The following is a 17,743-nucleotide window of genomic DNA, read 5'->3' on the forward strand; positions in this document are numbered from 1 at the left end:
TCCCTGTTACAGAATCAATGGAACAAATCTGGCATTATCAGTTACCAGGAAGAAAAAGATCTAGGTTTAATTCTAGTTTAATCTACCTAAGCTTTTTAAACTTGGAGATATTAGTAACAAATTGGGGCATCAGTTTTTTCATTTGTAAAACGAAAAAAGACTACATGATCCCTAATGGCCTTTTCCATTTTGCAAATTAAATAATTCTGTAATTAAATTGCTACCTCAAATCTATCAAGTATACATGCTTCAGAAAGCCCAGCAGCATGTGTAGAAAAGATAAAATTATCCTAAACATAGAGATCAAGTGTACTAGTATGTTCTTTTTAAGGCAATCTAAAAAATATGGCAATCTAAAAAATATGAGTTTATAAGATTCTGAAATGCTTTAACCAATGAAAATTTCATAGGTAATGAGTTCCAGGTTGATATAAGCAACAAACCATTTGCTTATTAATACATGACAATTTTCAATGTACTTACCTATGGATCATCGTATGTGAATGCAAGTAGGCTAATCCCTGGAGAGCACCATGTGTAATTGCTGCTATTTCCACTTCTTGTAATGGCTTTTTGTGAACTTAAAGTAAGAATTTAAAAATAATTATTATATAGAACATTTTTAAAATAATAAATATACATATCTGATATAGAGAGAGCAATTTTAAAACACTAACATTTAGCAACAAGGGATTTGCTTCCCAAGATATACTAGTAATACAAAGCTACTGAATGTTATAACTAGTACCAATTGTGCCTTGCTGTTAAAGTAGAGGTTACAGCCAATATTCCTCAAAGCTAACAACATTTAACAATTATTTGGTGATAATAAAAAAAGAGAGAAGTTTTCCCTTTATTCTCAGATATTTTCATTCAGAACAGAAGGAACAGATCAAGCTGAATGACAAAGAATGCAGAGAAATGTTCATTAAGGCAAAATGAGAGAAAATTCGCCGATGTTATACTATACGAGAGGCCCGATGCATGAAATTCATGCAAGAGTAGGCCTTCCTTCCCCCGGCTGCCAGCACCGGCTTTCCTCTGGCACCCAGGACCCAGGTTTCCCTTGTAGCCTGGGCTTTGTCCGAAAGGACGCCCGGAAGGACGTCCAGTCTAATTAGCATATTACGCTTTTATTATTATAGATAACATTAAATGAGGATGGTATATACCATGCTGAGATTCTAGAAAAAGTTAAGGCTTTCACTGTTTTGAAAAGTTTTATGTTATTTAAGAAGTCTCTTACTGAATTCTTAATTTATTTTGCTAATGCTTTTTTTTTTCTTAATATTTAAAGGAAACCTACCTTCCAGTAAATCTGAAGCAGATCCTAAACAATATTCCATTACAAGCTATATGGGAAGAAAAATTATAAAAGCATTAAAATATATTATTAAAAAGACTCTATTTGAGATAAATTCACCAAGGAGATCAAGAAGATAGTTTGAAATAAAACAAACTCTAGTCATTATTTACCTTAAAAAATATTTATGCAGTTAGCAATTTGTTAAATGCATTTATAAGGTTAAGTCAATGACAAGATGTGTATTTCATACATAATTACTAACTAAAATTATAAAAGAATATACATATTCTGTTACTATTAACCTAGAGTAGTAATAATGACTCTTAGGAAACAGAAAACTGTCCTCTGGGACTATATGTACAAAGCTTAGGTTACAGTTTATTTTTAAACTTTTTAAGAATGTATGTTTTTAGTGATTTTCGAGAGGAAGGGAGATATAGAAACATCAATGATGAAAGAAAATCACTGATCGGCTGGCCTCCTGCACACCTTCCACTGGGTATTGAGCCCACATCCCGGACATGTGCTCTGACTGGGAATTGAATCAATAACCTACTGGTTGATGGGTCAGTGCTCAACTATTGAGCCACACCGGCCAGATTTAGGTTACAGTTTAAATTTTTCATTTAAATCAAACACAGAGCAAAATCAAACTGGATAAAAATGCAGCAAACATTACAAATCTAAATCTAACTTCAATCCACTAGAATGATAACAGCTCTGGCTTATTAATTATTCAAAATAAAGGATCATTCCTGTTTAATGAAAATTTAGCCCTTTTCTTAAAAGATAGTTATTATGTCTATACCATTATGGGATTACTACATTATCACCTCAGTGGTAACAACAGGGTAAAATTAATCTCTACTTCATGTAATAATTTTCTACCTTTAGTATTACTCAGCCAAGTAATCACAATTAATTCAAATTTCACCAGGATTCACCAAGAACTTTGTGGTTAAATAGATTATAATACATCATGTCAAAAAGATGTAACTTTCATTCTTTAGTAATAGAATTGTTTTTACAATGTTTGAGAAACCATTTAGCAGTTTGATAAACTACTAAAAAAATTTCAGAGAACATTTTACCATGCATATAAAGGCCAGCGAAATCTCTATAGTAAACTTGCAAAAGTTTTTATTGCTTAGGGAAAGGAGTTTAGGAAAAGCTACTCTTCCTTTCTCAGTATGAAATAACATTTCAAGGTGTTTTTTTAAGCTTCACAGGACAATTCTGAGACATTCTTTTATTTTTTGGTTAATCCTCACCCAAAGATATGTTTTTCCATTGATTTTTAGAGAGAATAGAAGGGCGAGAGGGAAGGAGTTTGGGAAAGAAACATTGAGTGAGAGAGACAGATCAATTAGTTGCCTCCTGCACATGCCCCGACCAAGACAGGGAATGCAACCCAGGTAAGTGCCGCCCTTGACCAGTAATGGAATCCAAGACCCTTAGGTATTCGGGCTGAGTGAGGGTCTAGCCACTAAAAACACACCAGCCAGGGTGAGACATTCTTAATTTAATTAATTATATGCCCAAACCAACTAAAATTAAGGCAAGGGGAGAGCAGATACCTACCCATGCTGTGTGCTCACGTAAATAGCAGCCTTTATATTCTATACTGTTGGGATGTTTTATTCTTTGTAGAAACTTGACTTCTTTAATAATATCCTGCCATTTCTATGGGGAGAAAAAAGGGAATAAAGGAAAGAATTATGAACAGCTGCTTTTCCTTAGAAATGTATATAAGAAAGAAGTAATTACTAGATTAAGGGTTAATGAGAGCATACAGCTTTGCCTTATTTGTAATATTTAAATTAAATGTCAAAATAATTAATTTAAGAGAAATTACATTCATAGTTTATAATCAATTACATAATTTATAAAATTATTTCATTCAAGGTAGGACAAACGTTTGATAAAATTTATCATAAATAAGTCTTATTAATATTTTACAACTACACACCACACATTGGTGAAAACAATGTACCACATTTAGTGATTTTTCATCAAAATTCAACTTCCCTTTTCTTATCTGAAGCTTTACTGACATAATCTACATACCATAAAGTTCACCTATCATGTTTCTAGCTTATATCTTCTACCAAATGTTAAGGTTTTGTTTGTTTTTTAAACTCAAATGAAGTCATTACTCTGAGACAAATTCATAAATGCACATTACTTTCTAAAATGCTAGTGAACAATTAGTTGTTACATAGAAAAGTTCACAGAAAAAAACAAACAATATGAAAACATTTTCCTACATATTTTACTAAGAGCTTTCTTCATTAACACCTATCCAGCAATACAGATAAACCATTGGCCAGAACAATATACTTAGGCCATATTCTAAACAGAGTAACTCTTAAGAAGCAATCAGGGAACTCTAAGGACCCAACCAGGTTCTTTGGTCTACAGACTTAGTAGGTATAAGATGGGAAGCAGGAATCTATTTTTTGTTCTTGTTTTAGTTTTTTAAAGCTTTACCCCCAACTTGGGTCATATTTCTAACGTCAGAGAAACTAGCATAATAGAAAACTTTAAAAAATATTTTGTACTAGAATTTAAGATCATATATCTCCTATATTATTTAAGAAGTCCTCAACAAAATACAGCAAAATAGCTGCATAATATTTTAAGATATAAGATGCAAAATTCAGAGTTTCATGGGCTTTAATTCTTAAATTTGAATGCTCTGGGAGGCAAGCTCTCAAAACAAAACACCTGTATTCTTCAATATAAAAAAAACACACAAACTTTTATAAAGGACACTAATATCGGACGTAAAAAAATGATGTCCTAAATGAAACTTTTTCTTCTAGGTGTGCCTAATCAGATGCCAACATAGCACTCGTCTTCCTGTGAAAGCTAGTTCTAAAGTTGTGTGAGAGAATGGTGAATAAAATCAGAGTAAACTTGTAAGAAATGGAAGTGGGGATTTTTTTGGAGTTTTAGGAATTTCTAGGAATCGAAATGATGGAACACCAATATAATCATGATAGTGTCATTGTACCCAGAGTATGATCACAAAAACAAGATTTAGCATAAAATGAAGAGATTCAGAAAAGGTAGAAACCCAAAATCATTAAAAATTAAAGACTGATTCAGAAATTCTACCTTTGAGCACATACCCAAAAGTATTGAAAAGCAGGAACTCAAAGAAATATTTGCATACACATGTTCATAGCAGCATCATTCACAATAACCAAGGGATAAAGGAACCCAAGTGTCCATCAACAGAAGAATGGATAAACAAAATGTGGTGTTTTATATACATACACACACACACCACAGGAATTATTATTTAGCTTTAAACAGGGAGGAAATTCTGACATATACTACAACATGGATAAGCTTTGAGGGCATTATGTTAAGTAAAAAGGACATGATTCACTTATATGAGTTAACCTAAACTAGTCAAATTCATATAGATACTAAATGGTGATTTCTAAGTACTGGAGGAGGGGAAAACAGAAGTTGTTATTAGAGCTTCAATTTTGCAAGATGAAATTAAAAGATTTCTGGAGATAAATGGTGGAGGTGTTTAGACAGCAATATGAATATCCTTAATGACACTGAACACTTAAGAATGGTTTACTGGTAAATTTTGTGTATTTTGCCATAATTTAAAAAAATTTTAAATTAAAGACTGACACGTCCTACATTTTATAAAATAAATTTAGGCAATTAAATAGAATAAATATAATGTCAAAAGAACTAATCAGAATATTAGTGAACTAACGTATACTCAATGTGGTATCAATTTTATATTATAGTTTTTCAGATTATTACACACCACCTGTTTTTCAGACTACATCTATACTGCCTGTTATTTAAAGTTTGTTTAAAACTGCAGTTAATCTCTAAACCATTAAAAAATTATATCCAATATATTTACTGTGAAATACATCTTATTCTAGTTTACTATTTTAGAAACTGATAATCCCTCTATGACAAAAATAGAATAATATATTAAGTAACAGTTTAAAAACCTGAAAGCAGGGGGCACAAGTTGAGAGGCTTTGGGGATGCCAGTAATGCTATTTATAGTTCTAGGTCCAAGTTAAATGGGTACATTCAGTGTATGAAAGAAAACTCACTGAAATATACACTTAATATCTGTACACTTTTCTTTATATATGTTATACTTTTTGGAAGAAATTGCCACCTACCCCCAATTAAAAATAGTATGCCTTTCTCTAACATACCAGTAAAAATGTATATATTTCACCACCTACCTCAGTAGACTGCTTTCCACTATAAGACATTTTTTTGATAGCCACCACTTCATTGGTACGCACATCTCGTGCCTAAGGAAACAAAGAAGAACCATTGTACATTAACAGATTAAATCTGGGCAATCATTTTTCAGAGAATAAAAGCATTTATAAACTATCATGTCAAAAAGGACATGAACATTGTTTTTTAAAGAACATTAAAAAATAGTAACTCTGCAACAAAAATGTATCAAATTAGCTGATACTTTAGAAAGAAAAAAACAGGTTTATCTTTGAGTAATCTAGTTAAGAGGAAAAATATAGAAATGTGAATAGAACTATAAACAAAGAGACAAAACAAGACTAGTATATACAAGTCTATGCTAATAAATTTTGAAATCTCAATGAAATGGACAATTTTCTAGTTAAGAATAAATTACCAAAACTGATCTAAAGAAAATGTAAGCAAAACAAACAATAGTGGCATACTGTAAAGAATACCAATGAATTATAGTTAAAATAGTTTTGAGTGGAAAACAATTTTACCAGGGAAACTTTCTAGGACATAAGGGGGGAAGAAAGGGGAGAGGAAAGCTATGCTATTAATTTTATGAAGCCAGTATAATCCAATAACTAAAACTTAACAAACAGCACAAAATAGAAAGTTGGGTACCAATTTCATTTTTATTTTTATTTTTTTAAATATATTTTATTGATTTTTTACAGAGAGGAAAGGAGAGAGATAGAGAGTTAGAAACATCGATGAGAGAGAAACATCGATCAGCTGCCTCCTGCACATCTCCCACTGGGGATGTGCCCGCAACCCAGGCACATGCCCTTGACCGGAATCGAACCTGGGACCTTTCAGTCCGCAGGCTGACGCTCTATCCACTGAGCCAAACCGGTTTCGGCCCAATTTCATTTTTAAATATAGACAAAAAATTCTAAATAAAACTTTAAAGCAATATTACAGGACATTAAAAGAAACTTTCATTTGGATAAAATCCTATATAATAAAACCCTAATATGCAAATTGACCAGACAGCCGGCGGAACAACCAGTTGCTACGACACGCACTGACCAACAGGGGGCAGATGCTCAGTGCATGAGCAGCCCTCTGGTGGTCAGTGTGCTCCCACAGGGGGAGCGCCGCTCAGCCAGAAGCTAGGCTCACGGTTGGCTAGCGCAGCGGTGGTGACAGGAGCCTCTCCCACCTACGCTGCAGGCGGGCAGTAAGGAGCGAGGGGTCCCAGACTATGAGAGGGATGTCTGACTGCCAGCTTAGGCCCAATCCCCACTATAAAAATTACATTTCTTTGATTATAGTATACTAGAGGCCCAGTGCACGAATTTTGTACACTCGGGGGGGGGGGGGGGTCCCCCTCAGCCTAGCCTGAGCCCTCTCGCAGTCCAGGAGTCCTTGGGGGATGTCTGACTGATGGCTTAGGCATGTTCCCCATGGAAAACGGGCCTAAGCTGGCAGTCAGACATCCTTAGCGCTGCTGCAGAGGCAGGAGAGGTTCCCGTCACCACTGCTGCACTCACCAGCCATAAGCCAGGCTCAGGGATTCTGGCTGAGCCCACAAGGGGGAGTGCACTGACCACCAATGGGCAGCTCCTGCATTGAGCGTCTTCCCCCTGGTGGTCAGTGCACGCAATAGCGACCAGTCGTTCCGCCATTCGGTCGATTTGCATATTAGCCTTTTATCATATAGGATACCTAAATAGAGTTGATAAAAAAAAAAAAAAGACACTCTGTTAAGTGGATCCTGGGAACAACTACCAACATTACAATTTCAATGACAAGTGGAGTGGTTTACACGTTAAGCACCCTGTCAGTCACCAGTGACTGACACTATACTTTCCGTCCAGAAGACAAAACAGGCTGGGCGCCTAATGTATTAATGGAAACTTGCAGCACTTATTATAAAGGGTGAAGTGGATCTATCCATCTAAGTCCTGCTTGAATATGAATTTATTTTTCCAAAATGTTCTCTGGTTATCTACCTGTAAGACACTTCATTTTTTTAAAAAGTTCTTTATTAATCATCTCATATAAAATTTGCACCATCACAACAGATAAAGTCCCTAAATCAGGGGTTCTCAACCTGTGGGTCGCAACCCCTTTGGGGGTCGAACGACCCTTTCACAGGAGTTGCCTACGACCATCGGAAAACACAACAATTCCTCAACCTTTCTTTGTCTCTCATTACACTGGCAGAATATACTGTGGTATTTTATAGAATGCTACTAAATTTGTGCTTCTCTTACTTTTCTTGAAGATTAGATTCTGATTTTTCATCCCCAGCCAAAATACTACAAATATATCCTCTTCAGGGTATCACAGCTGGAGGTATACAAGGTCTGTCTGTTCTCATTGGTGTTACTAATTTTCATCACCACTGAAGGTGTTTTCTGGGTGTTTTTTTCCCAATGTACATAGTTATAGTTACTGCTCCTACCTTGTATCTAAGAAGCCATCTGTGGAAAGATACTTTTAAATGTAAATATCCTGCTCATCAAACTTTCCCCCTAAATTTGGCAACCAATAAAGAATCGAGCCCAAAACAATCTTCACTATGATGATTACAAAATGGTATTTGCCAACTCTGCCATTCATTTCACATTTATCAGTCAGCATTCTGCTATAAGGAAAAAGCCCCATCCATCCCTCATCTATCATGGAAATTATGAATTCCTTTTTTATTTGATGGGTTATAATCCATTACTATCTTTAGATTGATGCTCAGACTGTTCCAGATTTGGACAGTGAGAGGAGCCCCTTCAAACTGGTTCCAGTATCCATTTGACAGACCCCTTCTTTTTTTTTTTTTTTTAAGTACTTTTAAAACTTTCTGTCACAAGATGTTCTAAGGCTTATCTTTTATGTTCCCTGCCCCCACAAGAGAATGAGCCATTCCTCCAAGGAGCTCTTGTTCCTTTCAGTGAGAAATTCAAGACCTGAGTGCTAAGTTGGGTGTCACTGTAACTACAATCTTGCAGCAGATAGAGTTAATTAATTAGTTATTAGTTCCTCTAATTCCTATTCATTCCCATAGGGTTCTTTCTTACCTTCCCTATCAGTGGATTTAGGCTATAACAATTATTTCCCTTAGTCCTGATACACTTAAGAAAAGGCATTCCTATTATTTTTTAAAATATATTTTTGTTGATTTCAGAGAGAGAGAGATAGGGATAGAAACATAAATGATGAGAGAGAAAGAATCATTGATTGGCTGCCTCCTGCACACCCTACACTAGGGAATTGAGCCCGCAACCCTGGCAAGTGACCTGACTAAGAATCGAACCGTGATCTCCTGGTTCATAGGTTGATGCTCAAACACTGAGTCACGCCAACTCAAGGTGTTTTCTGGGTGTTTTTTTCCCAATGTACATAGTTATAGTTATTGCTCCTACCTTGTATCTAAGAAGCCATCTGTGGAAAGATACTTTTAAATGTAAATATCCTCTATTCTTGTTATATATGTATATTTGTGTGTGTGTGTGTGTGCGTGTGCGTGTGCGTGTGCGTGTGCGTGTGTGTGTGAGAGATAGAGAGAGAGAGAGATTCCTACTGATACTTCCAATTCCGATCCAACACCATAGGGTTATTTCCAGCCTTCCCCCTTTCCTTATTTACAAATAAGGAATTTGCTTCTTTCTTAGACAGTAAGAAAATGGATTCTCACTATCTACAATACATTTACATATTTATTCAAATCCACTATATATATTAGTTTCACAACTACCATACCATATCACTATGAAAAATAAAGTAACTAGAGTTTCTTTCATCTTTAGTCTTAGGAGTATTCAGCCAAAATGTTTATTGTTTCCAAAATAACTTAAGGTTAGTTCTTTTCCTCCCACCCCCTTCTGTGTATTTATGTTATTTATAATACAGTTGGGTTCATTAATTTCCGTCTGTATTCCATTTGGGTTTCCATATAATAGCTTTTATTTTCAAATGAACATTAATGAACTTCAGTAAAATTCTTTCTGTGGTGTACACATTGAAGTAGATCACGTTTTTCTGGCAATTATTAATAAAATTACCATAAATATTCAGGTATAGGATTTTGTGTGAACTTGAGTTTTAATTTCTCTTGGATTAATACTAGGAGTGGGAATACTGGGTCATATAATAATGGTATATTAAACGTTATTTAAAAACTGCCAAACTGTTTTCCACAATGGCAAGACCATTTTTCATCCCCACCAGTAATAATTATTTGCAATTGCTCCACATACTCCCTAGCATTAGATACTGCCTGTGCATATTTCTTTCTTCTTGTCTTTATTTTTAAGCAATTCTAATAGGTTTTTAGTGATATCTCATTGTGGTATTAATTTATTTCCCTAAGGGCAAATGATATTGACCATCTTTTCATATTTTTTGACCAACCATATTATTATTATTGTTGTTGTTGTTATTGTTATTATTTTGGTGTAGACCTTTTGCTTAATTTTTATTGGGTTACTTTCTTATCACTGAGTTTTGAAAGTCCTTTATATATTTAGATATGTTACTTGCAAATATATTCTGCCAGTCTGTAGCTTTCCTTTTCTTCTCTTAACAGTATCTTTCAGAGAGCAAAAGTTTTAAAATTTGATAAAGTTCAATTTATAAACTGTCTTTTATGGATAATGCTTTTGATATCCTACTTATGAACTCGTTGCATAATATAATAAAGGGTAATAAAGATTTGATTTTTTTCTATATTTTATCCCAGAAGATTTATAGTATTATGCTTTACATTTAGAAATATGGTCCACTTTCCATTAGTTTTTGTAGAAGGTGTGAGAAAAAGTTTATTTTTATGTATATGGATGTCTAGTTGCTCTGGCACTACTTATTGAAAAAAGTATCCTTTCTTCATTGGATTGTCTTTGCACCTTTATAAAAAAAACAAATTTATTGGAAGAGGAGCACCATGATCGCAGCATAGGTAAACATCTGTACTCACCACAACCGCATTAAAATTACAGCTAAAATATCTAACAATTATCATTCAGAACCCCCTGAAATCTGACTCCATGGAAGTCCTACAACTAGAGAAGTAAAGAAGAAAGCACATTAAGACCGGTAGGAGGGGCAGAGGTGGGAACCGGGCTGGTTCAACACCCACATGTGACTTTTTTTTTTTTAATTGGGACAGATATCTAGGCTGCAGAGGCCTCCTGTGAGGAGTAAGGGGTCCCAGCCCTACACTAGACCCCTTAGCCCCAAACCAGACACCTCAGCCCAGGCTTCCAGTATCGGGAAGTGAAGTCCCCATAACTTCAGGCTGTAAAAACTAGCAGGGATTATGGCTGAGTGACACAGAGGCTACCAGAGTCCTAGCAGTTCCTCTTAAAGTGCTGGCATATGGATATACTCAGAATTGCTCCCTCTGAGCTCCAGCACTGGGGCAGCAGCTTCGGGGGATCGAGGAGGAACTGGATTGTTCATCATCGGGGCAAGGACTCAGGGGCGGCTTTCTCCCAGACAGGGGTGCTCACAGAGTTCACTGTTCCTATGCTAAGACCTCCCCCCATCGCAGAGCTGACTGGCAGGAGCCATATCTGAGTTTTCATTAGCCTGGCTCACACTGTTTGCTCTGACCTGGTGACTCCGAGACCTCATCCCACCCAATTTGTAACCCCACCCAAGCTGTTTGCAGTGGCTTTTCCATATGAATGGCCAGTCCTGGCACAGGCTTCAGACTTTCCTAAAATCTTTCAAACAAGCAGCAGTGTGCCTTATGCCTCTTAATAAGAGACCCAAGACCTGGCACTATCAGCAGCCTGCCTTGCTTCACAGCTTGGCCTCTCCTGGGCACTTCCAAGCCCAACACAAGTAACAGCAATTGCAGATTGCTCTGTAGCTCCTCTGTAGTTGCTGACTTTGCGCCTCCTGCAAGTCCCCAAAGCCAGTGCACCCAGTAGACAGCTTTAGACCACACCAGATTACAACTCTACATATTCATGAGCAGCACACTCAAGGGGCAGATTCAGTGAGCACCAAAGCCCCATTGAAGCAAGTCCTGCTCCATAGAGGCAGTCGCAGCTGGTCCTCATAGCCAATTGGCCTGAAGGTCAATTCCTCCCAGTGACATCAACAGTAATCAAGGCTCAACTACAGCAAGACTGTGCACACAGCTCATACAGTGGTGCACCTAAAGTGCCCAGCTCAGGTGATTGGGGAGGCTGAGCCACTGGGCCCTACAGAGTACCTACTACACAAGGCCACTCTACCAATTCTAGGAGACATAGCAGTTCTACCTAATACACAGAAACAAATACAGGAAAGCAGCCAAAATGTGGAGACAAACATGTCACAAATGAAAGAACAGAAGAAATCTCCAGAAAAAGAACTGAATGAAATAGAAGCAAACAAACTACTAAATACAGATTCAAAACAATGGTTCTAAGGATGCTCAAGGATCTTAATGAGAATTTCAAGAATCTAGTGAGAACATCAAGGGCATCAAGAAGGACAGTCAGAAATGAAGCATACACTAAATTAAATAAAGAGTACTTTACAGGGATTCAACAGTAGAGCTAAGGATGATGAGAATTAAATCAGGGATTTGGAACATGAGGAAGCAAAAAACATCCAATCAGAAGAGCAAAAAGTACTAACATACACATCATGGGAGTGCCAGAAGAAGAAGAGTGAGAAAGATATTGAAAACCTATTGCAATTACTTACCTACAAGGGAGCACCCATATGACTGTCATCTGATTTCTTAACAGAAACTTTGCAGGCCAGAAGGGAGTGGCAAGAAATATTCAAAATGATGAGCTCTAGCCAGTTTGGCTCAGTGGATAGAGTGTCTGCCTGCGGACTCAAGGGTCCCAGGTTCGATTCCGGCCAAGGGCATGTACCTTGGTTGCGGGCACACACCCAGTAGGGAGTGTGCATGAGGCAGATGATCGATGTTTCCCTCTCATCGATGTTTCTAACTCTCTATCCCTCTCCCTTCCTCTCTGTGAAAAATCAATAAAATATATATATTTTTTAAAATGATGAATAATAAGAACCTACAACCAAGACTACTCTACCTAGAAAAGCTATCATTTAGTATTGAAGGTTAGATAAAGAACTTCACAGATAAGAAAAAGATAAATAAGTTCATCACCACCAAACCAGTATTACATGAAATGTTGAAGGGTATTCTCTAAGAAGTGGAAGAGGAAGAAAAAGAGGAAAAAGAAGAGATAAAACATTTGAACAATAAAATGGCAACAAATATATATCTATCAACAATGGAATCTAAAAATCCAAATGAACAAACAAGGAATCTAATGAACAAAATAAAACAATGAATAAAATAGAACCAGAAGCATGGAAACATGGAACAGACTAAAAAACCTCAGAGGGAAGGAGGGGGAGGTGGAAAGAGATTAAACAACACTTATATACATATATGCATTACCTATGAGCCTAAGGTGGGGCAGGAACCGAGTGGAGGGTGACAATGGGGTGGGGGGATTATTATTGTGGTATCAGATAAACATATGTAATACTCTCAACAATGAAGATTTATTTTAAAAAATCAATTTACTGTATTTGTGTGGGTATATGTCTACTCTATTTTGTTTAATTTATTTATGTATTTATCCTTTCAACAATATCATACTATCTTAATTGCTGCAGGTTTATAGTAAGCTGTTGTAATCAGGTAGTGAGTTCCTTAACTATTCTTTCTCAAAATTATTTTGGCTACGTTAGTTCTTTTGCCTTTCTATAAAATGTTAAAATATGCTAGTCAATATTTATTTTAAAAGTTTGCTGGATTTTTTATTGGGAGTGCACTGAATCTATACATCAATTTGGAGAAAACTGATAGCACGACAGCATTTAGTCTTCCAATCTATCAATATTGTGTATATATATTCACTTATTTGGGTCTTTCATTTTTTTCTATCAATGTTCTATGGTTTTCAACATATAGTCTTGTACCTTTTTGCTGGATTTATACTCAAGTGTTTCACTTTGGGGGTACTATACATAGTACTTTTAAAACATAAGAAACTCTACTTGTTCACTGCTGACATATAGAAATACAATGGATTTTTGTATATTGATCTTTTTAAAAATATATTTTTATTGATTTCAGAGAGGAAGGGACAGGAGAGAGAGATAGAAACATCAATAATGAGAGAGAATCACTGATAGGCTGCCTCCTGCATGCCCCCGACTGGGGATCGAGCCCACAACCCTGGCATGTGCCCTTGATCGGAATCGAACCCAGGACCCTTCAGTCTGAAGGCCGACGCTCTACCACTAAGCCAAACCAGCTAGGGCTGTATATTGATGTTTTATCCTGCAACCTTATTAAACTTATTTATTAGTTCTAGGAGTCCTTTTGTAGACTGGGATTTTTCAAAGTAAACAATTAAGTTGTGTGTAACATGGTAAATATGTGGATAAGTTTAAAAACTATTCTTGCTCTTAAGATTCTTTAAAATACATATGTCTGGTTAAAGTGAAAATTATGAAACTGAATGTTGGGTTTATAATTATTTAGCTGAAATACATAAAACAAGACTAGCATAAAGAGTATAGAGAAGAACCAAGATTTCTACACTTTCCTTGAAGTGATTAATACTAATAAATTAACTGAAGAGAATGGGACATTCTAGTAGAATAAGTAAGATAACAGGAGAGGAAAGAAAATTTTTTAAAAGTGTGTATATACAGAAAAAAATAAAACATAGGACAGAATCAAAAGAGCTATAAGTAATTAAAGAAGAGCACAACATTACATGTCATCTATAGTCACTGCCTGAGAATAAAAGAGTAAAGACAAAATTGGCTATAGGCCTAACGACAAATGATGCTGTCAAGAAAAGAAAGCAGTGACTAGGAAAAAAGAAAACATATATAATCATTCTGTTTCAAACCAGGATACTGTCTGTGAAGATCCTTTTGGGAACTATTTTAATGAACTAATAAGAATGATCTGAGCCCAGCAGGCATGGCTCAGTGGTTGAGCATCTATCCATGAATCAGGAAGTCACGGTTTGATTCCCAGTCAGGGCACATGCCCAGGTTACTAGCTCAATCCCTAGTGTGGGTGTGCAGGAGGCAGTCAATCAATGATTTGCTCTCATCATTGATGTTTCTATCTCTCCCTTCCTCTCTGAAATCAACAAAAATATTTAAAAAAAAGAATTATCTGAAATCACAATATCAATTAATTATATGTAGATGGTCTTTCTATACTTCTTTTGTATACTTATTACTTTTTTTTAATAACACTAAAAAATTTGCTATAACCATCAAAAATATAAAACTTGCCAAGTCCCTAAAGAATAGAGGTTGGGCCATAGCTGGTTTGGCTCAGTGGTTAGAGCGTGGGCCTGCGGACTGAAGGGTCCCGGGTTCGATTCCGGTCAAGGGCATATGCGTGGGTTGCAGGCTCGATCTCCAGTAGGGGACATGCAGGAGGCAGCCGATCAATTGATGTTTCTATCTCTCTCTCCCTCTCCTTTCCTCTCTGAAATCAGTAAAAATATACGTTAAAAAAAAGAACACAGGTTGGTAGCATCTTAGACAATTTATAAATGAAGAAAAGAACTTTCATAAAATAAATAAATGACTTCGCGCTATAATCATACAAGATCTGCCACATTTATTGGCAAGCTACCTGTTTCCCAGGCCACTGTTCTGTGGCCCATCTATTGACATCACGTTGGTTCTATTTAAGGTATTGGAAAATAAAAGAGAATGTTTATCTTCCTGGCAATCTAGATAGGGATCCTTTTAGACATCTGACTCTGGTTTCAAATACTTAAGCTACAAGTCCTTGATTAACTTTGTTGATGAGACAGCCACCAGAGCTGGCTCAATTAAGAGTATTTTTAAATTTAATGTGATCCCTACTGCCAATTAATGAAAATTCAGATATGTTATAAGAACTACTAATCTAAAAAATTTGACAAGAGGTTCTTTCCTCCTTATACACTATAGACAGACACTGCACATTTAGCCCTGTTAAGGTGAAAAGAAACATAAATACAGAAGCACACATTCATGCACATATACTCACACATGAAACACATAAACACCCTCCCACATGGGTTTATTTGATACCACAAAATACAAAGGTTGGTGACTTAGAAATGGAATTACAGCAAAAATATTCAATTCTGGGCTACATTCAAAATTTACTCATCTACATGGAGCACTGTTTCCCAGACATCGAGACAGTTAACAGAAAACACCTGCTCAGAGCAGTTGCCCTAGACTCCTTCTCTATGCTTTCAGGCAGTATACCTGGGGTTGTCCTAACCCGAGCCTAAATTTCCTATCTTCCTAAGTCAGCTTTTTGTTTTGTTTCCCTCCCTCATTTTATTATACAAATCTGTCAGGCATGATGTTAAGTTGATATAGCACGGTGAACCTTTACGCCTGCCACTAGGTCAGAAGTCAGTAACTTTTTATATAAAGAGCGAGATATTAAATATTTTAGGCTTTATGAGCCAAATACATGGTCTTCTTTTTCTGTTGCATATCCTTATTCTTTTTTCAATGTAAAAACCATTCTTAGTTTGAAACCTGAGCAAAAACAGTTCACAGGCTGGATTTGGCCCAAGGGCTCTGTAGTTTCCAACTCCTACCATAGAATAATCCTTGGTTAACATTTTGCCACATTTGCTTTTAGACTCTCTATCTCAACATATATAATGTTATCACTACATTATCATTATTTTATTATTGAAGAGGATATGAGTAGACATTCTCACTCTTAGTTCCAAAATACTTGTTCATATATCTCTTGAGAATAACAACATTCTCTTGAATAACCACAGTACAATTATCAAATTTAGGAAACTTAGCATTGATATAACACTATTATCCAATATATACATAGTCCATATTCAGATTTCACAAGCTATCTCAGTAATATCCTTTATAGGAATTTTTTCCAATCCAGGATCATGACCATTGTGTTTAATCACCAGGTCTTTCCAGAGCCAGCTCCTGATTACTAGCTTACACTAATTTGCTTTTGTTGCCCCGGTTAAATCCTTACTTCTGGGACTATGAGACATCCTCTATCAACCACAGCTCTCTGAAATAATCCAGCCTGGGTAAAACAACCCAGAAACTATCGCATAAGAAGGTCCAAGCACTAGCGAATCACGCACCCCCAAAAATTCTATTTCATGGGTGAGGAAATACAATGTGCACCTTCTTACCTTGTTAGAAAAGCAAGTTCTCTTGATGCTATCAATTTAAACTTTTAAATGTGTTTTCACCTCTGCACCCTCACTGTCAATATCTAGTTTAAGCCCTCAGCATTTCTTTCCTAAATTATTACAAAAGCTTCATAATCAGTCTTTCTTCTTTGATTTTTGGCACATGCAATCTTTTCTCCACACTGCAGTAAGAATAAACTTTCTATATCACAAATGGAAAGACAGTATTTCTGTTGTACGTCACTTCCCTCAAGACTTCAGAATAAGGCTCACATTTTTTAGTATAGTGGAGGAGGCTCTCTTCGAGAGTCCTCACTTGTGTTTCTTTTTTACCTTTCTCTGATCATATCCTTAGTTCCCACTACAACCTTAACTCAAAACATAACTACACCAGTCATACACTTCAACAAACACTACTGACAAGTTCTGGATTTGGGATAATCCAATTTTTATTTTAAAATGTTAAACCACTGGTATTTTGCTGATATGTGATTTAATTCAGTCCCTTTAATGAAAGGAAAAGGACAATAATATTACTTCCCCCACTAGATAGATTATTTGGAAAAGTCTAAAGAGAGCCTACTGAAATGTTATACTTTTCAACAGTAACAATGAAAGACCAAAACTCCAAAAACACATATTTTTACAGAAAGACATATGAAAAGGCCATGCATATAATATTAACTAAAGGAAATTTCAATATTAATTCTTGCCATGATGCTTGTGCTAGACAATTCCTAAAGACCAAATTAACCATAAAGCAGGCATCTATGTAAAACAGTTATATGAAACTATCAGAGAGCAACACATGCAGGCAAGACTTTTGAGACTAGAATCCTCCAGAGAAGAACAGTATATAAAGTGAGCTGTAAATTTATTCCAGCTTCATGGCTGAATTTGTTGTACAGGAAAAGAGTCCAAGGAGACAGAGGCCAAAGACAAGAGCTTCCAAAGTGGCTGGAATTTAAAAGGCACAATCTTAGAAAAGACAGCTGAAAAGCAGCTCAAAAATCTGCAAAGTAAA

At 36.0% G+C, this 17,743-nt stretch overlaps 1 protein-coding gene across 1 annotated transcript in view; it reads right to left on the reverse strand.

The window, feature by feature from the left end:
- The window catches only part of TAOK1 (TAO kinase 1), a 113,408-nt gene that overhangs the window by 58,568 nt on the left and 37,097 nt on the right, over positions 1-17,743 (reverse strand). Inside the window, exons 3-6 of the mRNA XM_070394497.1 lie at positions 5,548-5,619; positions 2,888-2,989; positions 1,307-1,352; positions 484-580 (exon numbers count right to left, since the gene is read on the reverse strand). Of these exons, the coding sequence (XP_070250598.1) occupies positions 484-580; positions 1,307-1,352; positions 2,888-2,989; positions 5,548-5,619 (317 nt within the window). The remainder of the gene's footprint in view (positions 1-483; positions 581-1,306; positions 1,353-2,887; positions 2,990-5,547; positions 5,620-17,743) is intronic.

The sequence above is a fragment of the Myotis yumanensis genome, unplaced genomic scaffold (assembly GCF_028538775.1).
Source record: "Myotis yumanensis isolate MYYU_CA2020_CCGP unplaced genomic scaffold, mMyoYum1.0.hap1 SCAF_16, whole genome shotgun sequence".
NCBI lineage: Eukaryota > Metazoa > Chordata > Mammalia > Chiroptera > Vespertilionidae > Myotis > Myotis yumanensis.